A 26,762-nucleotide genomic window follows, 5' to 3' on the forward strand; every position below is an offset into this window, starting at 1 on the left:
GCGCCATAGCTCAAGCGGTTAGTCGCTGGCTTCCCACCGCAGCGGCCCAGGTTCGATCCCGAGTCTGGTCAAGTGGGATTTGTGGTGGACAAAGTGGCTCTGGTGCTGATTTTCTCTGAGTACTTCGGTTTCCCCGTCCAATCTTCATTCCACCAAATTCTCCATCATCATAATCACCCGGGGCAGGCCACAATATAGTGCCATGCCGAGTGGATGCAGTTGGACTCCACCCCCCACTAAGTGAAATTTTAAAATAACTTCACCAACAAGTGGTGGTCGCTGGGTTGGTATAGTTCTCTTGCGGACTGAAGCCACGGGGTATACAGGTAACTGCAGAGAAATTCTACTTATAATGGAATTAATTCTACATAATTTGTTTCTTATTTGCTGGTAATACAACAGGTACTTTTCCGTCAGTGTAACTGAGCTGGTTCGAAATATATTGCTTCTTGATCTGTATTCTAAGGATAATGCACTGAATCTTGGCTGCAGCAAGTGACTTTCTGGACTGATTTTTCTGTTTGTTTTTCTTGTGCAAGACAGTATCCTGAAGCAGACTAACTCTCCAGCTCTCCATGCATACTCATCCTGATGCTAAATTACTAACTAACTAACTAACTACTTAACTTCATGGAGCTGTATGATGATTGAGAAGCTGCTAGTTGTGCAGTTAAATAAGCTATTAACTAACCAACCTCCACAATCTGAGATCTCATTGCTTCCTCCCCACACAGGCAGTATTGATCAGTACAACATTTTAAATTTCAGGCACAAATACTAAACAAGAAGGAACACTTAAAAAATAAAGAGAAGAGCGATCATTGGTTCCAGAAAACAATATGTGATGAAGGAAACAAGGTGCATAATAATGAAAATAAGCAAGAATGTACAACTGAGAACAGTGAAGTGGAAAAGGGGTTTCAAAATGAAAGGAATGAAATAATTCGAGAAGGGGATGAAGTTAATGTATACACAAAGGAATGGAGAGACTGGTCTCTTCAACTGACTGGAAATGGCAGCCTTGTGATAACAGGGAAGGTGGACAAGTGGGTATTTGAAAATTTTCTGTTTTATTTTTATTCTTTTTGTCTCCCTGTACTGGGCATAATAATGCATATACCAGCCTCAGCATTCCATCTTCAATGTTTTCTTGATTTTCCTCTTGTCCTTAGTTCTGTTGATTTATGTATCCATTTTATCTTCAACCACCTGTCTTTATCCATTCTAAGATTATCTATGTGGTCATCTTATATGTATGTGATATTGTGAGTTCTTATGTTCTATTTTTATTTGAATACATCCAGCTAAGAGTCTTGGAGTTCTAATTTCTGCCATCTCTGCTCTTTGTCAGCTTGGTCACCCTACAGCCATGTCTTGGTATCATATTTTACCTTCAGTTCAACCAGCATCTTATGTATATGATTAGAGATTTTTATAGCAGTATTCTGAATGTCTTATATAGTTTCAGATTAGATATTAGAGTCTTAATTATCCCACTTATCTATATAAATATTTACCTCAAATCTCACTTGCCGTTCAGGCTTAATAAATTTTCTTCACATATGTTTTCTAATTGGGTTATTATCTAGCAGAGTCTCACTGTGGAGGGGCTAAAACTATGTTGTTCTTGACACGTCAAGGAGGCTTTTTGCAGCATATGGTCGCAGCACCGCACATTGTACACTGTTTCCCTTCTAGCCTCATTCTGACATTATATTCTAAGCTCAGTGTATCAGCATCTCTGTTGTGTACAGCCTATTCATGTTTGTAACTAGAGAGGCATCAAGGTTTAATGAAATGCACTATTTTAATGCCACCTCCAAGAAAGATGATTCTTACTCCCTATTATTTTGCATAATTTTTCATGTTCTCTTATGTTTTTAATGTTCACTGCTTCCAGCAATGTGATAAGCAGATCAGCAGATGTTTCACTTTGTAAACGGCTTGATGCACACACTCTGAAACTCAGTGGTGGTTCAATATACAAGTTGGTTGGAATGCCAGATCATTTTACAAGTAAGTTATGGGTTAAGATATCTGAAGAGTCTGTTTTATTAGATTATTGTCACAGCATAAAGTAATGTTCTGAGGCTGGATCACAAATCACCCAAGGAAAAGTATAATTCCATACACATGAAACTTCTAAGCTTGTAGTTATTTATGTCTTGACAGGTGTCAGTAGCCAGTGGCTGTACTGAATTATGGCATGTTATGCATGTGAGAAACGGAAAATTATCTCATTTAGTTGACAGGATTGACAGAGAGGAAATTTAAAGAGACAGATGTTTTTCTGCTTTTCTGAGCAGTAGAATGAATAGGACAGCAGGTTTCTTTACACAGAGGGAGTGTTTATGAATACAAGGTCAAGCAAATAAGTTTTGAGACTAATTTTTTTAAAACTTATTTTAAGAGCTACAGATATTAGCAAACTAGAATTTTTTGGAGTAATCACCCTCCAATTCTTTACAGTGTTCCCAGTGCTTCAGCCAAGTGCAAAACTGTTTTTAAAATCCTGAACAGGAATGTCTATCAGATTTTTTTTCACAGATATTTTAATGTCCTCAGCATTCAAGAAACGCTTCCTTTCAGCACTCTCTTGAGTTTTTGAAACAGCCAGAAGTCAACTGGAGCCAAAGTCAGGAGAGTCTGGTGGATGATCCATGGTAGAGATGCCTTTTCCTACTAAAACTCCCTGTGGGATTGTCGATGTTCTAAAAGACAGCCATGTAAAACTGTAACAATTGTATATATTAAATTGTATACATTGAATGTACAGAATAGCTACGAAGCTATGTGGAATGTCGATGTGCAAAAGTTGGCTGGCCCTGAAAAGGGCAGTTTGTTCCACCATGAATGTGCTTGCAGAATTTGCTCCTTTGTAGTAGACCAAGTCTTTACGGCCGTTCAGCTGGTTTCTCCAGCCGGTGATTTGGTGCTGCGTGCGCCAGTAGGAACAGCTGCCTATGGTGCGACTGATGACTGAGCCGTTGTCTCGGCTCAGTTGCTGGAGAGCTGCGGCAGTTACTGTAGCTGTCTGGTAGCAGAGCGTGGTTGCTGGAGAGTTGCGGCAGCTACGTTAGCTGTCTGGTAGCAGAGTGTGGTTGCTGGAGAGTTGCGGCAGCTACGTTAGCTGTCTGGTAACAGAGTGTGGTTGCTGGAGAGTTGTGGCAGCTGTCTTTGCGCAGTAAACAGCTGATGACTGAATGTGATCACTGATGATTGCAAGCTTTGGGCTCCGCTTTTATACCATGATTGCTGGGCAGAACTTAAACTTGCAGTTGTGGTTGTGAGCGCTGATTGGCTAGCACACATGATGATCTACAGGTGGGCTGGACATTGAGTGCTGTATAAATACGAGTGCTGGCAGCAGTGTGATATCGACTTGGAGTTGAGTGCTGTCTGTTAGACCAGCGAAAGCACGTGTTAGTATGTGGATGTTCCCACACCCCCAATACCTGAAGTGAAGAATGTGCCAGCATGTTGTAATATGAAGAATCAATGAGTGATCTCTCCACAACTCTCCTCACTTGTGCCTCATGGCAAAAATAAGCCTTTACAACATCTCCACATAGAATGTGTGATTAACGTTGGTCCCTTCAGGTACACATTCAAAGTGGATGATATCCATGATAAGATCAAAAATGTTTTGATCTCGGACTTCGACATCCGTGTCTTCTTTGGCCTGGGGGAATTCTTTGATCTCTACACCATGTACTGGTGTTTGGCCTTGGGATCAAACTGATAACACCACATTTCATCACCAGTGTTGACATGATCCATAATATTATCTTCTTGAAGTTTTTCTGCAAAGTCCATGAACAAAGTGAACGTCTGTGCTTTTGTTCTTCTGTCATGTTTCATGTCATGAGCTTCACTGCTGACTTTTTCATACCAAGATCTTGCACTAAAAATTTTCCACATAGTCTCTTTGCTCATATCAGGCTCATCAACTGTCAGATCGCACAAGTACCTTGATTTTCACATTTTCATCCATTCACTTTGTTATGAGAGCACCTTGCCTTTCATCATTGTTCACATCTCTGCCTTCTCTGAAATGTTTGCCACTTAAAACATTACTCTTGCTCTTAGTAGATTCACCAGGAACTGTTTTTAACATGTCTGACATTTCACTTGACGGTTTCTGCAGTTTAACACAAAATTTCACATTACTGTCTGTTCCATCATATGCTTTATTTTTACTTCTAAAAAAAGTTGACAACACACAGTGATCTAACAAGGTGTTGTTCAATGGATACTGAATGCAGCTTATCCAGACTTTCCACATGACCTCTGTCTCATTGCATCACCTAACATTGCAAGTAACACAGGGTGGGTCACAGAAACTTTCCTTTTTGTGAAGAGGCATTTTGAAGGGAGGGGAGGTCGCAGAAAGGTGGGGATAGGCTTGACGAACACAGCAGTCGTGGAAGTTTCTGTCTAATACCCCTCAGTAGGAAACATGAGGTGGATGAGTGAGCAGTGTGCGTTTGCTGTCGAACCCTATTTTTCGAACAACCGTTCCTACTTAGCGGTGCAGCATGCTTTCCGTACTCACTTCGGAATTAAGCCCAGAGGTCCGGTTCCCGACCGGAAATAGATTGTTTTGTGGGTAGAGAACTTTAGGACAACCGTGACTGTGGTGAAAAAATCATCAGGACGACAACGGATCGTTATGACGCCTGAAAATGTGGAGGCAGTTCGACAGTCGATTTTGAGATCTCCAAGACACTCCGCTCGCAAAAATGCAGTCACCCTAGACACACCCTAGACATATCCAATATCAGTACACTCTGTAATGGTGACTGGGTTGCCCTGGTAGCAGCCATCACACTGGTGGAAAAGAGGAAATTTTAAATTTGTTGTATGAGTCTTGTTGAAAATTTACATGAGATTTAGTACCAAACTGTGAATTCTTAAGTGTTCACTGTTTGTTTTAGTTTTAACGCCTTCCTGTCCTCTGTTGGAAGGTTTCTGTCATTACTTTCCTATGTGTCCACTTTTGATAGCTTTCTGCCACCAAATTTGTGACTTTACCTCCATATGATGACATGCTGAATATTATGTCATTACTATTTACATTTAGTAGTTCATGTATAAGGACAACAAAAGTTATTCTTAACCTTCATTTGACTGGTTTTTAAGTTTCCCATTTTGGCTCTCAGCCTGAATTAAAAGGGTCTTTTTGAATTTCTGTCATGTAGTACATGATTCTCCCTGTTCTGGATAAAAAAAATTACTAGTCTTGAAGTAAACTTCAGCAATCTCTGTCCAGTTTGATCCTTCAGATTATATTTCTGTATTTGTTCCTCATGAAGAATAATAAAGACAGGACAAATAAAGCATAAAAATGTGATGTATTTGCTGGCAGTCTTCATGCACATCTCAAAAGACCGGGGTGTAACGTAAAAGATTTTGCATGTTCCCTGCAGGGAACTGCAAAATAATACCAAGTAAATCAGCTTGTGGTCTACTAGGCAGTGTTTACTTACAACTTGAAGACCAAGAGATGGTTAGAGAGGCAGAAACCGGTTAAATATGTGTGAATGCTGTTTTCATAGCATTGCAGCTGGTAAGTGTGGATGGGAAAGAAATAATCTGGTGTCTCTACAATTTCAGATTTGCCATGTTATGTACGAAACAAATTTCAATGTGGATTTCCCGATGACTGGAAAGAAGTGAAATTAATGTGGAAGAAATACATAATGCAGGGTGAGTTCAGATAGAAAATGGTTGCCCAGATTTGAAAGAAACAGTATAGCTAGAATGGAGTTAGGAAGAGACAGGAGGGAGAAAGTAAGAAATTGTTGTGAATGACAGACGAGTGAATTGAAACTCAGAATTATTGGGTTCTTAGACTTTGTCCATCATCTGTTTTTTAAAAAGAACTAGCAAAGACAGTGTTTTGGAAGCTGGAACTGTTTCTGTCCTCACGACCTGATTGAGGTTAGCACTTTCTAAGAGACCAAACAGAATAGGTGTCCTGCCCCCTCATCTGAGGACAGAAACAGATTCGGTAGGTTGTCTGTATTGTGTTGGTGGGATTGTGGTGTTGTTTGCTGAACCAGAACACATTGCACACAACACCACAATCCCACCCACACACACAAGACGGCATGATACAGATGACATACTGGGAAGGAATATGACCATCACTGGGACTCAACAATTATCAATCAAAAAAATTTTTTAACGGGGCATATTTTAAAAACTATTTTTTTTAGCCTTTATGAGACAAGACATGCACATAATACACGTGAAACATTTCCTTTGAAGCGCTGGTCACCTTCTGATTATGGCCATCATTGGCTGAAACATGTAAAGGCTAAATTTTATTATTAAGAAACATTGTTGCATTTCACAGAATTCAATCTCCTAATGTTAATTTTTTTTAATTCTCTTAGTGGGGGGTGTAGTCCAACTGGGTCTACTCGGCATGGCGGCCACTGCTTGGCCTATTGTAGCCTGCCCCGGGTGATTATGAAGATTGGCAGGGGAAACCGAAGAACTCGGAGGAAACCAGACCCAGCGCCACTTTATCCACCACAAATCCCACTTGACCAGACCCGGGATCGAACCCAGGCCGCCACGGTGGGAAGCCAGTGACTAACCACTTGAGCTATGATGCGGCCATCTCCTAATGTTACTTGTACGTAATAAGCAATTACAGTTTGGTTTGTGGGTAATTTCCATTGCCTTTTCCATGCAGTTCAACACATGTACATGGAAATTTATATACATTTGATTTGATTTGCTTGTGTCTCCCCTGCAGGCAAGGAAATATTGGTATATTCATAAATTTGTGATAATAAAAGACAATTTCACTTTATTTTTTTAACATGTAGGGAAATTTAAGCACTTAGTGGTTAAGCAATTTGTGCTTGTGAATTGAATATGTGAATAGAACAGTGATAATGACTTCTGTAAAATTATAATTCATTGGTTTATAGGGAGCCCATGTCACTTCAGTTGGACATGTGAAAGTACTTCAGAATGCAGAGAGAATTCAACAATGCAAAAGAACAAAATTTCTACAGAGACTTCATCGCCTGTTGAAGAAAGAGGGGGTGCTGAAGTACCTTCACAAGCATTAAATTCTATGGTGCAATCATTTTCTGCCAACCAGTCACAATCAATAGCTGTGAAAAGTGTAGGAAAGTCACATTTAAAATCTACAGTACACCAACAACATGGTAAACAGTGTGATTGTAAAGAAGTGGAAGTACGTGTAAAGCAACTAAATTCCACCATGATACAAGAAGGTGACAAGCAGCTGGATGTTGATGGAACAGAAATGTGTGTCATACAGCCAAGTTCTACTACAGTACAAGAAAGTCTGAAGCAATCAAATTTTAGAGAAATGAAAGTATGTTTAACACGAATTTCTACTGCTGTACAAAAATATGGCAGGCAGTCAGGTGTTAAAGCAACAAAAGTACGTTTAAAACAGCCGACTTTCAACATAGTAGAAGAATGTGACAAGCAGTCAAATGACATAGAAGTGACACTTGTAGATCCACCAAATTCTGTTCCAGTCACTAAAAAAGTATTGTCTCAATCACTGACAAATTGTGGTACTTCTGATGGACACTCATGCACTCCTGTTAACACAGTTTTGAATGCTGCTGAGACTAGTGCCTTGGTGAGTACAATTTACTATCACCATCATACAGTTCTTCCTTGAGAAGCTGATATTTACTCCGATAGTCAAGAAATTCCCTGCGTTTATGGAACTCAGAGGTTCATCACTGTGTTCATAAAATCCCTCCATCCCATACCATTCTCCTAGTACAGATTCTCAGTATGCTACAGCTGTAAGATTATAGCTTCAAACATCACACCATCACCATGCTTGTAGTTATTAAGGTATAAAGGAACTGTTCATATAGAATTTCTAGTTACACAATTTACATGCCCAGCTCCAACACTTTGTTGTGGTCTTCTTAAATTCTGAGGTGTATGACACAACTTAACAATACAGTTTCCTAAGGATCCTTTACTGGCAAAAATCCTATGTTTTTTCTGCGCTTTATCAAAAAGGAAACAGAGTGTAACAAATACTGGTTTCAGATGTACCCGTTTGCAATTGCCATCAATGCTATGGACAGTGCAGCTAATACATCAGTCTAAGCAGCACTGTACTTGTATGTTGATGACACTGCAATGTATTACATTTCCCAGAGCATAGTTATAATAGCATGAAGGTTACAGATTGCTCTCACTCATCTGTCACTCTGTAGAATGGATTTTACTTCTCCTCAGTAAAAATGCAGTATATCCACTTGACAAGACTTCAGGGTTTACATCCTCCTCCCCAAACTGTTCCTCTACAACAGTGTTCTGCCATTTCCAGCTGGAAAGTTTCTAGGCCTTCTTAACCTCACTTGTGACAGTTGTGAAGCGTAAACAGTCATTTGACATTTTAAAAGTCTGAAGTTCCCAGTCTTGGGACAAAAACCAGATGGTGATGCTCTGTCTTTACTGTGCCCTAATCTGCTATGAGATGGGCCATGGCAGCTTTGTTTATGGCTCCAAGATGAAGTTCAGACTATTCAGTCTAGACCAGCGTTTCCCAACCTTTTTGATGCTGCGGACCCCCTGTACCGAATGTTAATTCACCGCGGCCCCCATAAAACCCAAAATGGAAATTTTTTATATTTTACGTATCATAAAAGTAAAGCAGTAACTTAAAATTTTACAACACTAAATGTGTCATTTATGACAATAAAATACTGTTATAAATGGGGCTTATTTGGAAGATTACGAATATCAATTAGGCCTAATATTATTAATTTAACACTCACCCACACTTTAACCACCGATCCATATCTAAATAAGATCGTGAAGAAACTGAAAATCAGAAGTTTTGTTGTGAACTCAATTATTTGCACAAGAGCAGAAAAACTGACCATTAAACTGAGAAAAACACACATGTATAATATTATAAAAATTCACTGCACAAAAACTAAAGACACACAGGTTGTTCGCTCTGCCACTGAAATGAATAAGAAACGTGGTCAATGGTCCCAGCTTTATTCCCAACCAAAGAGGGATGGATTTGGTGGGGGGGAGGGGGAGACTGGTCAGACAGCAGGTAAGGACAACAGTCCACCCTGAAAGACGGGTCTGAGATGCAATGGGTGGACCAAAAGAAAATGTCTTTGGAAAAAGCTACACAAATCGTCAGTTATTCACCTCTGCTTTACAAAGGGAAGGTACCGTTATGGTACCAACCATCCCGTTAAATTCTACTTCAGCCATGGGCCTCAAGAGCCAGAGATATACATTGCAAATATCCCAGGTGTGAGGAACATGATAAGATAAAATTTAACGAAAATAAACTAACCTGCAGACCACTTTTGAATTACTCGCGGACCACAGGTTGATAACCACTAGTCTAGACCATGTCCACAGCCTCCTACCCAATGGGTACCCAGGGGTAAAGCAGGCAGAGCATGAAGCTGACCACTCACCTCCATCTAGAACAAGGATCAAGAATGGTGGAGCTATACCTTCATTCCACCATTTATCTTCATGACATGGTGTGTAATTAATTAAACTTTACCTTTACCTTATTGATTCATAATAAAGTTTTAAGTTTTTACAAGACCATAAATGGGCTTTTCCATGTATCCCACAAATTCTTCCACAGATTTCATTGAATTTGATATAAGAGACTCTCAAATTTTCATTTCATACTCATACTTACACGGTGTCTCCAGGATCCATTAAGACTCATTTGTTTAAATTTTGCCCTGCAATGCCATCTGTTGGCGAGTTGTGGCATTAAGATTCTTGAAGATTCAACTGTGGCTGTCTATAATTTCAAAGTGCAAGCATCGCTGTATCATGTCTTCAGACCTTGAATGTAACAGTACTGTTCTGACCCTCGTCGGAAAATGGCGGTTGAACAGAGAGGCAACATCAAATTTTGTTTGAAGTTAGGCAAAACAGCCAGAGAAGCATACAAAATGATGAAAAGTGTGTACGGTAGTCATTGTTTGAGTTGCCTGAACATTTTTCGATGGTATGGTGTATTTCGTGATGGCAGGGAGGACATTGAAGACGCTCCACGTACATCAAAGCCGAGAACAAGTAGCACTGAAGAAAATTTGAAAAGAAGCAACCGAAATCCTTGCATCAGACAGATGTGTTTCTGCAAGACTCATCAAGGAGCTTTTGGGAATACCAAAAAGTACTGTGCCTCAAATTTTGACCGAGGATTTAGGCAAACGGAAGGTCTGTGCGCGGTTTGTACGTCATGCGCTGTCAAGCAATGAAAAACATGCCAGAGTAGAACACTGCAAAGACATGTTACAGTCGGCCCAAAGTGATACAAAATTTACAAAATCGATTGTTACTGGTGATGAGACATGGTGTTTTCAAAATGAGCCTCTCACAAAGCGGCAGAGTGCAGCCTGGTTGAGCCCAAAGGTGCCGAAACCAAAGAAAGTGCACATGCAAAAGAGTTGAGAAAAGACACTGCTAACCAGTTTCTTCGATTCCAAAGGAATCATTCACAAGGAATTTCTGTCAGAAGGTCAAACAGTGAATTCTGATTATTATCTCAGAGTCCTCATTCGTTTGTGGGCGATAATTCTTCGAATTTGACCTGAATATCGAGAACAAGGTTCCTGGTCACTCCTCCACGACAATGCCCCACCCCACAAATCGAAGATCGTGCATGATTTTTTGGCCAGAAAGGGGATCACTGTCTTTGATAATCCTCCGTATTCGTCAGATTTGGCTCAAGCAGTTTTCTGGTTGTTCCCAGCAGTTAAGTTGGCGATGAAAGGAGACCGTCACGACACTATCCAGGACATCCAAAGGGAATGTACCGCAGTTTTAAATGCGATTCCACAAAGGGAGTACAGTGACTGTTTTCAAAAACTTTTCAATCGATTCCAGCTATGTATTGATTCAGAAGGAGACTATTTTGAATAAAAAGAGTGACATTTTAAAAATAATTCACGTCTTGTATTTTTAATGAACACAGTCATAACCGAACCTGGACATACTGTGTATCTATGCTTAAGAAATGTCAAAAAACACCATGATAATTTTGTGTATTACATTATGGTGTACACCCACACCAGTCTTCTTAATTTGTAACACATGACTTGTAATGGAATTTGGAACTCTGTTCATAGGTGTCATGGAATTTGGACTCTGTTCATAGGTCTAAGGCTGTGTCACCTAATTGGAAAAAACCCTGAATCAACTTATTGTTTCTTTCTTCTATAATTGGTGGAATAATTCACACTATGTCTTCCTGTGTGGCCAGTGTCCCATCCATAACAGAAAAAAGTGTGTGAATACGGAAATTTAATATTGTGATTTCTTATATTTGATGTCCCTTGGTAAAGATAATTCTTCTCTGATTAAACGTAAAGTTATTTTTTTTTTTTTGTACAGTTGAACCTGCATGTTCTTCATAGATGGGCTCCTGTTCTGATAAAACCAGGCAAATTAAAATTAACAGGATATTTACAAAGGTATGTTATTATTTCTGCTTGCAACACAGGGAAATGAGATGTTACGCTTAAGGCAGATGTCTATAAATTCATTAAAATTTTAGAAAGAAGTTAAAATGTTAGAGGCCAGACAGCTTTCATGTTGAGCAGTCAATAAACCAGGGCAGATCTGTGCAGACAGTCAAGGTTGATGCATGAGGTTCACAATAGTTTTCAGGAATTACATGAAAATTGAGGAAGTTCCTGGTGGTGGCTGCAGATTACTTCTTGCATATTGTGTGTACATCATACATCAAACTGAAACAAATAACATAATCTTAGGTTTTGAGAGCTCAAATCCCTACAGTGTGCTATGTAAATATATTTTAATGATTCAACATTTTAACAATTAATATTTAATCTTTAAGGCAAACACACCTTTTTTTTATATACAACAACATTACATATTACTAAAAAACCAGTAGTCCAATATGTACACACTGGCCAATGTAGAGATATACTAGCAGACAAATGCAGGTGAATACCCGGTGTTGGCTTAATGAGCTGAAACATGTAAGAAATGATGAATGTATGGTGTGTCCATATTTCCTATTGTGGTGATGGAATAAAATAGAGAAAAGTGCACTCTTTTTGTCCTGGTACAGTCGTCATGCCTGGGGATGTACTTGATGATATAGCAAGGTAAGTCTTATATGGAATCAAAAAGAGGCTCCAGTTCTTGGCAGAGGTGACATTTTTAACTTCATCCAAATAATAGTTCACGGGCAGTTCCTAACAAGTTGTAATTTGCTTTTATTGTCAGCACTTGTTCCTCAGAGGCGTTCCATACAACTGGTATAGTTGTACGACGTAAAGATTTTGACTGTTTTGTGTGTCATGATGGGACTGCCTACAAGTTACAGGGCCCATTTGAAGATCACAAACACAGTAAGTTACTCATATTGTGTATTATTGGGGATATTCATGGAAGTATTAAATTATCATCATCCCCCCCTCCTTGTGTTGTTGTTGCCCTCCTTTCGCTTTTTATATGGGTCACTGGATGAAATGTCTTCAAGATATTATCTTCCCACAATCTTCTTTATGATTTCTTGTTACTTCTTTTCTCTATTTCTGATGTCTTCTGTTATGACTATTTTGTTATGGGTTTGATATAAATTTTAATTCTAATAACCGTACTTTAACTAAAGCTCAAAAAAGCTTTGAGTGTCTAAAGAATTATTTTTGGCACAAAAATTAATAGATAAATACATTAAATATGGATCTGATTAAAACCTAAAAAGTTTATCTAATTCACTTTTTTACATGAGGATTATTTAACAACATAATTTCTGACTACGTAATGTGATATCAGCACTTTGCAATTAACATCAATGCCAGTGAGGTATGCGGACTAGCAAAGAGTGCTGTTATCATATTAAGTGATGAGGGTATACGAGTATTTCATAGAATTTCTCACAAATAGCTCATTAAAGGTTTATTTAACATACACAAATTATATGTCTCCCTCCATATTTTTGAGTAGTTAACAAGGTAAAGAAGAATTTATTTTGGACCATCAGATAAATTGTACTTTCAACCTTAACCTTTATTGTTTGTCTTTATCATAATCTATTTTGATGGCACATTCGCAGGTCCAGCAGGCATAGCTTCGAAACTAACACCATAGAGTGTGTGTGTGTGTATGTATGTGTGTGTGGGGGGGGTTAAATCCCCAATTCCTGGATGATAATGGCTAACTGCTTATCTTCATGTTCAACTACCTTACATTTAGATACTAAAATGCATGTAGGTTTTGGTCACATTTTCAACTGAACATATTTGTATGTATATATGGGCGCACAATTCATATCAGTCACATCACAATTTATTGATCATTCCAGTAGGTGACATTGGTGTGCCTCAGGTATCCAGTTGGAAATCACTGGAGGTACACCCATGGCATTTTGGAAGTAGGTCATACATATTGTCACTCGCATTGGTGACTATAGTTGGGGTTTGGGTTGGTTATTGGATTTATTGTTCACTCACAAGTTATAACCACAACTAAGAATAACACTCTTGCAGATTCTCACACTACAAATCACTCAACACTGAATCTTCTTGGTGTGCTTTCACTAGTCTTCACTATCTGTTCCCTGGCAGTAGATTTATCAGTCTCACTGTAACTTCAAATACTATTGTAACTACAGCATATGTACACTCTTCAAATCACACACTAAGTCTTCTTGGTACAGTCTAATTCCTTTCTTGCTATCACTGTCTACTGCCAACTCCCTGAATTCTGATCTGTGATGCTGTCTGGCTGGCCTGGGTTTCTGGTTATATACCCTGAGTCAGACAACAGCACAGAAAACACGTCCATTGCCTAGCAATGGACGTCCTCTACTGTTGTGTATTCATTGGAATGTGTTTACCAAGTTGTTGCTTAGCACTTGGCGTGGCATGGACCCACATAGAAAACATTTCTTGCAACACCTGTTCTGTTGTTGCCTATGTTGCCTTGCAATGGGTTTACTCTGTTGTTGGTTGCATATTCATTGCAGGCTTGTTTAACAAGTCCTTGACTAGCAATGTGTATATGCACCACAGTATACTTCATAAGCCTTGTGTGAAACTGTTTTATGTTTAGACTGCAAACACAGTGAGACTTCGAGGTTATTTAATGCAGTGGATACCTGTATTTCTAAAGGAAATTATGCAGAGACATTGACAGCTGCACTGGATTATTTAAATTTCCCATTAACCTCACTATAAATTGAAACATATGAAGGATAATATTTATGATTTCATGCATCCTGTTGTGTTACAATATACAACTCTTTATTGACCGTCACAACACAACAAACAGAAAAATGAAGGTCAGCGCCCAGCTATGGTTTCGCTACATGTTTCAGCCACTAACGGCCATCATCAGGCAAACACATATTAACAAACATATACCATTGAACTGCAGTACAATAGATTGGATACAATGTTATTAATCATTTAAAATACTTTGCATAAAAATACAATAAGTCAGATTATAAAAAACTACAAGTTATTGTATAAAACAAGATAAAATTGATGTTATATAACATTGAATTAGTCGTTGATATTTTACTTTTCATACGTTTCCATGGACAAATTGGAAATTCGATATTTCTTTTATATAAGAATGCATAGGAGGCCCATGATGTTGCAAATTAATTAATTGTATAGTCGGTGCCTCATATTACGAACAATTGTCCGTACTGTGTGGAAAGTAAACAACAACTCAGTTCTTGTTTACTTGCCTCCTATGCATTCTTATATAAAAGAAATATAATTTCCAATTTGTCCATGGAAACGTACGAAAAGTAAAATATCAACGACTGATTCGATGTTATATAACATCAATTTTATCTTGTTTTATACTAAGGGCGTTCTGTATATAATGCCTCCTATTTTTTTAAAGAAAACTACAACAGATACAGAAATCATAATAATGCAGATACATATAGCAAGATTTCACCTACTTACAGCTATTTTTCCACATAATCACCACCATTCGTTATGCACTTTTGCCATCAATGAACAAGAGCCTGTATACCGTGCGTGTAAAAGTCTGCGCCAGCAGAGGCTAGCCACTTTCTTACAGCTGCAATGACAGCATCGTTGTCCGGAAAATGTTGCCCACGTAGTCCGTCTTTCATAGGCCCAAAGAGATGGAAGTCTGAAGGTGCTAAATTGGGGCTATAAGGTGGATGTGGTAGGACAGTCCAGCCAAACTTTGCAATGTGCGCGGTGGTCGCCAAACTGGTATGGGGTCTAGGGTTATCTTGTTGCAAGTGAAAGGTTATCTGCTTCTCTGGCCTGACTCGAGAAATACAGGCTTTCAGCTTAGTCAGCATCGTCTTTCAGCATTCAGAATTGACAGTCCCTGGTCGTTATCTGCTGATCTGTTCGGATGAGGCGCTGTTCATTGTGAGGAGTGGCAGCTGAGCAGGGACGCCCATGGCATGGCTTGTCGTGCACTTCACTTTCGCCACTGTTGAAACGCACTACCCACCGAATCACTGTGCTGACATCCACTGTATTGTCTCCATACACCTTTAGCAAGTGTCAGTGGATGTCAATGGGTACAATTTGTTCGGCAGTGAGAAATTCAATAACACATTTCTCTTTCATACGCACTTCTATGTCAGACACCATTTTGGTAGGCTGCTCTGCTGTCGCTATCTGTTGCATGACAACCAAACTAACAGTACATTGGCAGGAAGGTTCAACCTTTACTACAACACCACCAACATCCATCTCAGACGTTACATATTAACACAAAAAAATAGGAGGCCTTATATATGGAACGCGCCACGTACAATAACTTTTAGTTGTTTATAATCTGATTTATTGTATTTTTACGCAAAGTATTTTAAATGATTAATAACATTGTATCCAATCTAATGTACTGCAGTTCAGTGGTATATGTTTGTTAACATATGTTTGCCTGATGATGGCCATTAGTGGCTGAAACATGTAGCGAAACCATAGCTGGGCGCTGACCTTGATTTTTCTGTTTGTTGTGTTGTGATGGTCAATAAAGAGTTGTATAAGGATAATATTCATCACAGCTTCTTTTGGAAGGAGACAATAGGCACTTTCTTCATAGTTTAAACTCCAAACTAATTTAAATCCTTAACATACTTGAAGAGTGAAATGTTGACATGTTCATAATTAATATTTGCTAGAGTCTTATATACATGATATCTTTTTCCATAGACATACCAAGCCCAATACAGAAGCTGCTACATGAAGGACTGCCTTATAAGTGGAAGATGATGATAAGAAAGTGGGCCAGGTTACTGAATGTAGTAAATGGACAAGAGAAAGAAGCCAAACAGAAGAAAGAAACAACTTCTGTAACAAGCCAAGCTGATCGTATTGAGAGTACTAAACACATAGCTGGTTATGATGAGTCTTTTGTTGCAGAGACTGTCACTGCTAATGATGTCTCTGCATCAGATGAAAACAGCAGTCTTAATGAAGGTACATTCATAAAGAATTTTGTATCTTAGGAGCCATACTGCTATCCTTCTGAACCCTTCCTTGTCATAGGAAAGAACATTTCTGTTAATTTTAAGGTGTAAACTACAGAGAAACTATAAAGCTTTTTACTAGGCCATGAATTCTTGTAATACTTGTGAATTTACAACAACTTTCTTATAATTTCTTTGTACATTTGTATCCCTTCCAGTTAATGGTTTCATGTTGATATTTTGTGGATATTCTTATATTAAAAGGAGCTGTGGAGAAGCAGACATACAGGGCAGGGTCTCTGATTCCACTGAAAAAATTGGATGGCCGAGGGATCATACAAACTAGTTCGAGGGGACGGCTTGTTGTTCCACCAGTGAGGTACTGGTTGGGTAAGTTGCTTATGTTGTTAGTATCAGTGTCTGTGCAACATTTTGTCCTTATGTTTTCATCAGACTAATATTCAGGGTTAGTATTTTTATGATGGACATCTTGATGATCCAGCAGCATTTTCTTAGTGTTAAGAATTCTGTTACTCGTTTTAAGTGAGAAACTGGACTTTTGTTTCAGACACAAGTTTCGGTAGTTTTCTCAAAATCTGCATCTGAGTTTCAGAACCAGTTGGAAAGACATATTTACAAACTGTATTATGTATGGGCAGAAAATATTATCCTTTCAAATTTCAAGCTACTGTGTAGAGTGCCTCTTTGTTGATATTTGTGTTTTCTCAAAATATTGTTCTGCACTTGTTCAGTATTTACTTTTATTTTCCAGACTATTGGTCTGCTTCATGGTGTTCATTACATATTCCACTAAATGTTGCAGTCTAGTAGGTAGCCTGAGTTAGCACTGCAAATTAGGCTACAACTATTTCCTTCCATATCCTTTCCAATTCATTATTCCCCATCATTGTACCATTTTATTACTATAGAATCTGAGTTACTGGTAGTGCCATTAATTAAGCCCTAACTAAATAGCACATGTCATTCCATCTTAAAAGACAACTTCACATGCATGTTCAAAATGCCATATATTTAATATATACTTTTTATTATAATGTGAACACCTGTGGTAAAAGTTCAAGAAGAGATCAGTGTTGTTCATCATGAAACTTGTTACCCTAAATCCTCAATCTGAAAGAAAAATATGTTTTTCAGCTGTAAATGGTAAGGTAAAGTTGTCCCTGTTGCTTAACTAATTAAGCACTACACCATGAAGGCATATGGAGGAGTGTATTTATAGATCCACATTTTCTTGACTTTGGCACTAGCCAGAGGTGAATGGTCAGAATGGTCAGTTTCATGCCCTCTCAAGGAAAGAACACCCAGTACTCATTGGATCAGAGGCTGGGTGGGCCCCAGAGCGTCTGGATGACATGGAGAAGTGAAAATTCTTGCTACCACCAGCACTCAAACTCTGATTCTTTGGTTGTCCAGCCTGTAGCCAGTTGCTATACCAACTATGCTATCCCGGTTCCTGTTTTTCATCAGCATTTTAGCAGATATTTAAGGGATTTTGATTACTGACTTCAGAGTTATGACACCATGTAGAATGATGGGTTTCAGGGAAACATACTGCCTTGAGACAGTGCAGATAATATGAAAGGAAGAAAGTGAAAGATATTACGGTACAGTATTTATGTTATAAAATGAAGGCTTTTCTTGAAAATGAAGAAGTATCTGCCTTAAATGGAGGCAGCAGGTTCCTGCAGACCATTAGTAACCACCAGCTGATCACAGTGTCAAGCCAAAAGATCGAAATATAAATTCTACTGCTCATTGCTTTAATACAGAATACGTTTCTGTACACATTCAGAAAGTTAATGTGAACTTATGTGCTTGTTATTATGCTTTCTTTCTTGCAGGTGAGAGGCTTGTGCAGCAAAATGACCAGCCCACATTCTTTTCTCCAAGAGCTGGAGTCACCAAAGTTATTGTGAACCAGAGTTTTGCCAGTAGTGGATCCCAGAAGGTTACAGAAATGTTTATTTGGTTATTAAGCACTTGCAGTGTACTTTCCTTTCTATGGAAAGGTACTGTTACTGAGATAAAACATTTTCAGATGTAGATTTTAGTCTATCTATCAAATATTCAAAATCTGTGGCAATGTTAAAACATTTTTTTTTTTTTTATTATTTATATTAAAGTGGATCTTAAACATGGTTTCATCTGGCTAACTTTTAATAATACTGTCAGTTGCACAACATATGGACTGTGTATTCCTCTACACAATAGTTCATGTTGGAACACATAAAACTATCTTGAAGCTTGAAAATTTGCCATTATGGTTACTGCATTTTGGTAGCACCCACCATACTGTTATTACTTGATATAAGAAATTAAAAAGTAAGAGGTTGGAGTGGCCTCCAGTGGTATAATATTTACATGAAATTTCATCAAAATTTGAGAGCAGTTCTTGATGTGAAACATGGGTATCCCTATATGCATTCCTTTCAAGCACATTGTGAGAAGAACACGTAACAAGAAACCTGATGATTTGTACAGACTGCCTAGTATCCTAGGGTAGTGAAATATATAGGCTACAATGTGTTGAGCATTTAGTTAGGATGCAGAGACGAGACAGTTTGTAATGGTGAGAGGTGGTGGCTGAGAATTAGGCTTTGGTATTAGCAGTTTTTAACCTTCAAGTTACACTACATGAATGTTAAGTTACATATTTTAATCTATAAGTTTATATATACGAAGCAGAAAAATAAAAGTTTCAGAGCTGAATGATTTCCCAAATCTAATCTGCTCTTAATTTCTTCATGAATATCTTTTTGATTTTCAACTTTGCCACATTATCAAGGAATTTGTTAAAGATCCTATATTATGATTTTGTATTTGGAATATGTCAGTAGTGAGTAAGTATTGACTGAAAACACTAGTTGATATCTGGAACTGCTCCTCAGTCAATAGTGTGGCAGTAATGGTACAGAACCTGCTTTCTTTGAATAGTATGATTGTTACATTACAGAAAAGTGGCCTCCGTAGTCTAGGGGTAACGTTCCCACCTCATGACTCAAGTTACGCGGGTTCAAACCTGGCGGAGGTCGTGGAATTTTTAAGGGCGGAAAAATTCAGGGAACAAGTCCTCCGGGAGGGACTTTAAGCCGTGGGTCCCGTGTCGTAGATTTACGGCACATAAAAGATCCTCATGTCTCTAGGAGACCTCTGAGCAAAATTAGGCAAAAAGTTTCCCACCCAAGTAGTTTCCAATGCCTCTGGTAGATGGGGAAGTTATCGGGTACCAATGCCAGTAGAGGGCCGACCTCGCTGGCAGAAAGGGGAGATAGCGGGCACCAGTATCAGTAGGGTATGGAGACAGTAGAAGTTAAAGGGGGACGTACAATAGACTATTAGTCGCGGTGCATGGGGAAACCCACCCCCTCTATACTGAATAACTGAATACATTACAGAAGCGGAAACATTCAACACCTGAAGCAGCAACACTGCCCCTCTCCAAGAGGAGACATGCCAGACATATTACTACACATGTAAAGAAAAGCAAGCTGGGGACACCCAAAGAAGAAGGGGCAGTTATGTCACACAGCCCACAGTCTGACCAGAAGCAAAAAGCTATCATGAAAGCATGGCAGACAAGGAGAGCAATTGAAGGTACAATTGTTTGTTCATATTCATTTACTGTTAACTGTGTAATTAGTCACCTGACGTCAATCATGGTCAATCTGTATGTGCAATGTAGAGGCCCCTTTGTTATAAAACTTTAACTCCATAGACATGCTGAACTATGATTTCTATGAAGGCTACTAAGAAAGTAACCTTAGTTTATTTTAGGCAACTAATGTAGAAGTGGGGGAGAGCTCACACATGCGAGGTAGCATCACATGACTCATTGCCTTGTAAACCATCACATAATTGATCAGCTAGTGTTTGTCCTTGTCTCTACAGAGTGAGTTCTGATGTGTCCTGTGATTGATAATCCCAGCAGCTGTGAAGTTTACCCTGTTATACACTTTCTCCATGCTAAAAACATGAGTTCTGCAGGAATCTGCATGACTTATGCACTGTTTACAGCCAAAATGTAATGAGTGCAGGAATTATATGACAATGCTGTAGAATGTTAAAAAAGGGGTGAACAAATGTTCAGAATGAAGAGTGCAGCGGTCGGCCATCTGTAGTGAGTGATGATTTTGCTCAAAATATTGACCAAAAATTTGTGAAAGCCAACACTTCTCAATTTCAGAACTTTCATGCACTGTTCTCTATGAGATTACTACAGTTAGGCTATGTTATCATCACAAGTTTTGCATAAGACGGGTTCTGAAAAAGCTCATGGGTGCACACAAAACACAGAGAATGGCTTCAGCTTTAACTTTTTAGACGGATATCATAAAGATGGCAATGAATTTCTCAAGCACATCATATGAGTAACAGGTGATGAAACATGGGTTTCATATGTGAATGTTGAAACCAAAGAGCAGTAAAAGCATTGGATGCACGCACATTCGACAGACAAGCTGAAAAAGTTTAAACAGACTTTGTCTGCCAGAAAGATGATGGTAGCTGTTTTCTGGGACAGGAAAGAAGTGCTGAGGTGGAATTCATCCAACAAGGGACCAAAATAACGTCAGAAGTGTGTTGTGAAATGCTAAAAAACTGCCATTCAGAACAGATGGCATGGAATGCTGACATACGGTGTAGTGCTCCTCCATGACAATGCGCATCTGCATACAGTTGCTCACACTGGAGCATTTTACCACCCTCCTTACATGTAGTCCAAGTCACATTGCGACTGACAGTCAGTTCTTACATGTAGATTGGGATCACAGCACTTAAACAATAATGAGGAGTTGATGGAAGATGTCAAAATATTGCTGAGCTCACTGGTGACAGATTTATTTGACACAGGCATACAAAAAACTATTCCCTGATAAGACAAGAGCCTCAATTCTGGCAGTGACTATATTGATAAGTAGCTTAAGTATGTATGTATTTTTTGTATAATTTTTTTCTTGTTGCTTGTTTTGTTAACAGCTCATTGGAGGTTACCTTCCAAATAGCCTTCACATATATGCCCAAGTTTTTATTACAAAGTTAAATCCCATTGAATTTTTGTTCTAAACAAACCATAAATGTTTCACATTCTGATAAGTAATAGCACTTGACTTGTAGAGGAACTATTCAAAGATATCTTTTTACCATACTATGAAATATTTGTGAAAACAGGTGTTTTACATCCACCGGTCAAACTATCAGATTTTCAGTCTTTTTTACAGTTTCAATTTTTATGCCTATATTTTTGATGACGCACTTATATGTATGGAAAATACAAGGCGTTTCAAAGCTGTAATACAGTACTTAAGGAGACTGCTAAGGAGTTACAGTGTCCATTGATGTCTTTTGTATTACTGTGACCCATTATTACAAAGTGAATAATATGATAAAATAACTAGTTGTCTAGGAAGATACTTACTATTTGCAGGGCCACGCCATAGCTCAAGCGGTTAGTCGCTGGCTTCCCACCGCGGCTGCCCAGGTTCAATACCAGGTCTGGTCAAGTGGGATTTGTGGTGGACAAAGTGGCACCAGGGCAGGTTTTTTCCGAGTACTTCGGTTTCCCCTGCCAATCTTCATTCCACCAATTGCTCCACAATCACCCCCACCTATCATCTGGGGCTGGTACAATAGGCCGCAGTGCAAGGGACTTAGTCCCACCCCATTAACAGTAAAAAAAAATAATATGTTTGCAGCAGCTGCCTCAATGCGATAAGTTAGTCATGATCCTGAATTTCCATGGTACAAGCATTTTCCTTCAAGCATCCCCACAAACGAAAATCTTTGAGTGTCAAATTGGGAGAATGAAGAGGCCAGGCAATTGGACATCCACTTCCAATCTTTCCATCCAGAAAGTTGTCATGCCAATTGTGTACCCTGTGTAAAATGGGGAGGGGTGCCATTGTGCTGAAACCACATGCTCTTGCACATGTAGAGGTACATCTCTCAATAAAAGCAGAAGTGTTTCTTCAAGAAAATCTGCATAATGTGCTTCATCAAGATTATCCTTATTCGGTCTGATTAAATAATCATCTACAATTATGGACCAAATGTTGACATTGAATCTTTGCCGCAATGAGAAGTGATGAGCAGCATGAGGATTCTCCTTTTCCCATACATCCAAGTTGTGTGGATTGTGCACACCACTTCTTGTAAGTACTTCATCAATCCACAACACAAACTGAGGGGTGTCCACAATCTTGTGTAGCACCTGTTGCAAGAACTAGAGGTGGAGATGTTTGTCCCCTGGATGCAGCCCTTGCACTGGTTGTATATGCAGAGTATACCATACTTCTCTCCGGGAAACTCCTCTTGCAGAAGAATGCTGGTCAGTAAGTTGTATATGATATCCAGTAAATCCTCATTCTGTACATTATGTCCTTCATGGCAAATGTGAACATGAGAGTGGCTGTTTCTCTCAGGCTATAATGCACAGTTTTAAGCACATGTTGATAAGGTTCTCTCAAATCTGGATATTCAAGCTGATATTCCCTTCACGCAGCACGAGAATTTCCATCACAAAAATCATACACAAAATGCCTATCTACAAATTCCACATTAGTGAATATAGACATTTTTGTTGTTGCCACTGCTCTTGTTACTGGTACCACTGTCCAAGTCTGATAAATGTTCTTCACCATCTACTTCCAAAATCCCTCAGCATGGAGCTCCCATCAAGCAATCACAGTAACACAAAATCACATCACTGTAAACATTTCCTAAGTCTGAAACAGAGGTAAAAAAAGTAAAGCTATCCCTGTCCCAGGCCGTGAGACATTGAGGGTCCCACACTATCTAGACAGTTGGCTCAAAGATGGCGGTAAGGTTGTCAGCCTTACACGCCGGCCGTGCTTTACTCCCCAGGAAAATTATTTAATTAATTCCTGGTACTCATTTCTGTTAGAGGCTGAGTAAACCCCAGGGCCTAGTGAAGCTGGAAGGATTAGGTCAACTGAAAAATGAAAAAAAAAAAAAATGTACATTTTCTTCTCCAGTTGAACTTCCCAAGAGCCTCCTTAAGTATGGTACTGAAGTTTTGAATCACTCTGCATATTGAGGCTTGAGGTATGATATGAGTTTTTCCAGTAGCTAGAGTTCATTCTGATGACATTTCACTGCAGCTAGTTTGTAAGGTTTATTTGCATTTCATTATCAATAGGAAAGTACAATGCAAGGCAGAAAAGACTCATGCTGAATGGGAAAGAGAAGTACATGCAAATCTGTGAGAGTGGTGAAACCTTGTCAGATGGTACATTTACTGAAGTAAGTAACGGCTACAATGAGAGAAGCCCTGCATGATGATAGGATAAAACATTTGATTCTCATTTAAGACTTCCTATATTTAATTTCTGGTCAGATTATTTGGGGTAAATATAATCACTATATGTCTGCAGCCTAAAAGCTTAAACGAATACACTTAGAAGTTACTGACTACTTAACCACTAAGTGGTAATCTGGCCCTCAGTAGTGTGTGTAACTTACATAGAGGAATACATGAAATGCATGTAAAATTTGCTTTGGAAAGTCTCAAGGGTAGCACTGCTTGGAAAACACCAGAGATAGGAAGAGGTCTTAGTTAAACAGATGAAGATGTGACCTGGACAGGAGTGCTTCAGATAGGGGTTTAATGGATTTCTGTCAGCATGGTAGCAGAATTTTGGGGTTCCATAAAAACTGCACTGCTTGACCAGCTCAAAGAGTACCCACTGTTTACATATGGATTCTTTCAATAAAATGCATGAAATTAACACATATAAGGAAGACTGCCCATGTGTCTACATGTATCTTTCAAAAACTATAGAACAAATTGAAATAAATGTTGATACTCAGAATCTACATGAAAAATTATTTTGTGATTTTCTCATCAGTCTAATAGAGCCCCTACTCTACATAAAGCTCAAATTGAACACTATCAGTTACTCTGAAAATGGCATGTACAAACACACACACATGCATGCACAAAAATGTAGTATTTTTATTTGAAATATTTTATTTTTTGATATGGTGCTTGTTTAATAAAATACAGGAAAACAGATTCATTGTGCAGTGTGGCATCTGTAATATGATTAACTTTGCAATAGCAGATTTGTATCTGAACATTAAGGTGAATGAGGCATGCAAATTCAATATTATTATGTGGTCATCAACGCAACAATCTAATATCTGTGACACAAAAGATCGGTTAGTCCAAACTGAATCATAGAACAGGAACCACCACAATGTACAATACACTTGGTCGTTGACTTACAACCTATGTGACTTACGACCACAAAAAAAAAAACAAACTAACATAAAAGATGATTAAAATATAAAGTTTTTAAAAATAAATTATAAAGATGATAAAATGATTAGAAAGGTTAAAAAAACTGTTAATAAATATATAGCCGACATACGACCAGATCGACTTATGACCTGTCAGTCAGAAATCGATGACCAAGTGTAACGGAAAGAAGTGATATTTCCACACAAGACGCAAAATACACAACATACACACCAAAAACATAATAATCCTACCACAGCTATCCACGACACCATAGAAAGGACTGTACAGAGATTATATATAGCTTGTATCATCATTTGCAAGCAAGTAACCACCCACATATCATACGCATATATGGACTAAAAATAATGCCAACTACCAAGATACAAAATATCCTCTGTGCAACAACAAATCACCATGGGCATTCACTTTACTTAAAAGATAATTCCAGCATAATCTAATTAATAATTAACAGTTAATTTTAACATTTCAATAGAGATTTGAGTAACAATGCTTTAACGTTATAACCCTTATACTGATATTACAATATCAATTTAGGAACATGACGAAACACATAAATTGTTAACTTTACTTATCTCAATATAATTACTAATATGGTTCCATATTATGACACAATCCAACAATGAGAAAGGTATCATGAAAACTACTTGATGATGATCCAGCTAGATTGAAACACACAGAAAAAACAGAATAATAACAAATGTTAATACAGTGATATATTGGTTTATTAATTTGGAGACTGTTATGTTGACAGCCATATAATAATACCACATAGTGAAACAGAAGAATGCATACAACAAAGATGCAAATTGAAATTTGGAAAATCTGTGTCAACCTGTCTACACTTGTATACTTACATCTCCTGACATGTGACTGCAGGTGCATATGTTTTTACTGTATTTGGTGTGTTGTATTTTTCCATGTTGAAGGCCAAAGAGGACAGAGTTTTAAGCAAAATGGAACACAAGTCTAAAAGACCTGCTTATAAATCTGCATCTGCCAGCTGGTGTACGAAGACTGGTGCAAGAAAAACCAAAAATTATTCATTACGAAGTCAAAAGAATGGAGGTATGGTTGTGCAGATTTGTTTTGACACTTATTCTGCACACGTGTAATATGGCAAGCCATTGCATTGTATTAACCCTCTCCCTGTCATTGAAGAAAAATGGGTTGGCAGCTCTGTATTGGCCAGTTCACATGAGTTTCAGAATTTTAACATCCATGCAGTGGTACTTCTTTATTCAAGGTTTATTTAATGATGTAGTCAGTTGCTCAAGACTATATAGCATTGAATGATGAGATGATTAATGAATAATTAAGTGTGCATTATTATGTATAAGTAAATACAATAAGTCCTACATATTGCCATAAGTTTATATGGTTTGTGTTCTTTAGGGCTGAATAATGCGAAGGAATTTAGAGGAGAAACGCTGAAAAAGAAAAGAAATTTCAGCCCCCCCTCCCACATTTATGATAGTGAGGAAGATCTACTGGATGGATATGGTGATGATGTACTGGCGGACCTGGTAAGTTATAATGAAATATCATGGGCTATTTGCATTAAAATGATTTCTGTAAATGTTGTCACGTGAAGTGCCAAGGCTGTGCTCAATACAGTCAGTGGTTTCCATCAGTGTGTTGTTGACAGTTCCATGATCAATTCAGCAGTTTCTGAACATTACAAGTATGTGACCATGACCCTCTCAGTGGAGAAAAAAATTAATTCTGTCCTCCACTGCAAATAACAACAATTATTAAATAAGTCTCTTTAAAGCACATCCTACATTAATATACATTTTATTAATTCCAAACCAAAATCCCATGAATAAATTCTTCTAGTTTTAAGTACTTCATTGTTGAACAGTTCATTATTAAGTAAGAAATTCTGAGATTCATTGTGGCATTTCTGGCATTTAAATGTCTTTACAGAATAAATTAACAAGAAGTTGTGGGAAGAGCTAATTGCTTACTCTCCTTTCACTGTAATTTGAATACCTGATA

General features: G+C 38.3%; 1 protein-coding gene across 4 annotated transcripts in view; it reads left to right on the forward strand.

The window, feature by feature from the left end:
- The window catches only part of LOC111864091, a 33,142-nt gene extending 6,380 nt beyond the window's left edge, over positions 1-26,762 (forward strand). For 2 of the 4 annotated variants that reach the window (XM_023851094.2, XM_023851114.2), the window contains exons 4-16: positions 769-1,046; positions 1,901-2,016; positions 5,617-5,709; positions 6,948-7,639; positions 11,413-11,492; positions 12,274-12,398; positions 16,209-16,475; positions 16,730-16,855; positions 18,328-18,434; positions 19,882-20,080; positions 23,640-23,743; positions 25,691-25,829; positions 26,157-26,762. In XM_023851094.2, the coding sequence (XP_023706862.1) occupies positions 769-1,046; positions 1,901-2,016; positions 5,617-5,709; positions 6,948-7,639; positions 11,413-11,492; positions 12,274-12,398; positions 16,209-16,475; positions 16,730-16,855; positions 18,328-18,434; positions 19,882-20,080; positions 23,640-23,743; positions 25,691-25,829; positions 26,157-26,353 (2,523 nt within the window). In that variant the 3' untranslated portion in view covers positions 26,354-26,762. Of the gene's footprint in view, positions 1-768; positions 1,047-1,900; positions 2,017-5,616; positions 5,710-6,947; positions 7,640-11,412; positions 11,493-12,273; positions 12,399-16,208; positions 16,476-16,729; positions 16,856-18,327; positions 18,435-19,881; positions 20,081-23,639; positions 23,744-25,690; positions 25,830-26,156 lie in introns of those variants that run through there. The other 2 variants (XM_023851104.2, XM_023851123.2) reach the window with 2 other exon arrangements.

This window comes from Cryptotermes secundus, unplaced genomic scaffold (genome assembly GCF_002891405.2).
Source record: "Cryptotermes secundus unplaced genomic scaffold, Csec_1.0 scaffold3663, whole genome shotgun sequence".
Lineage (NCBI taxonomy): Eukaryota > Metazoa > Arthropoda > Insecta > Blattodea > Kalotermitidae > Cryptotermes > Cryptotermes secundus.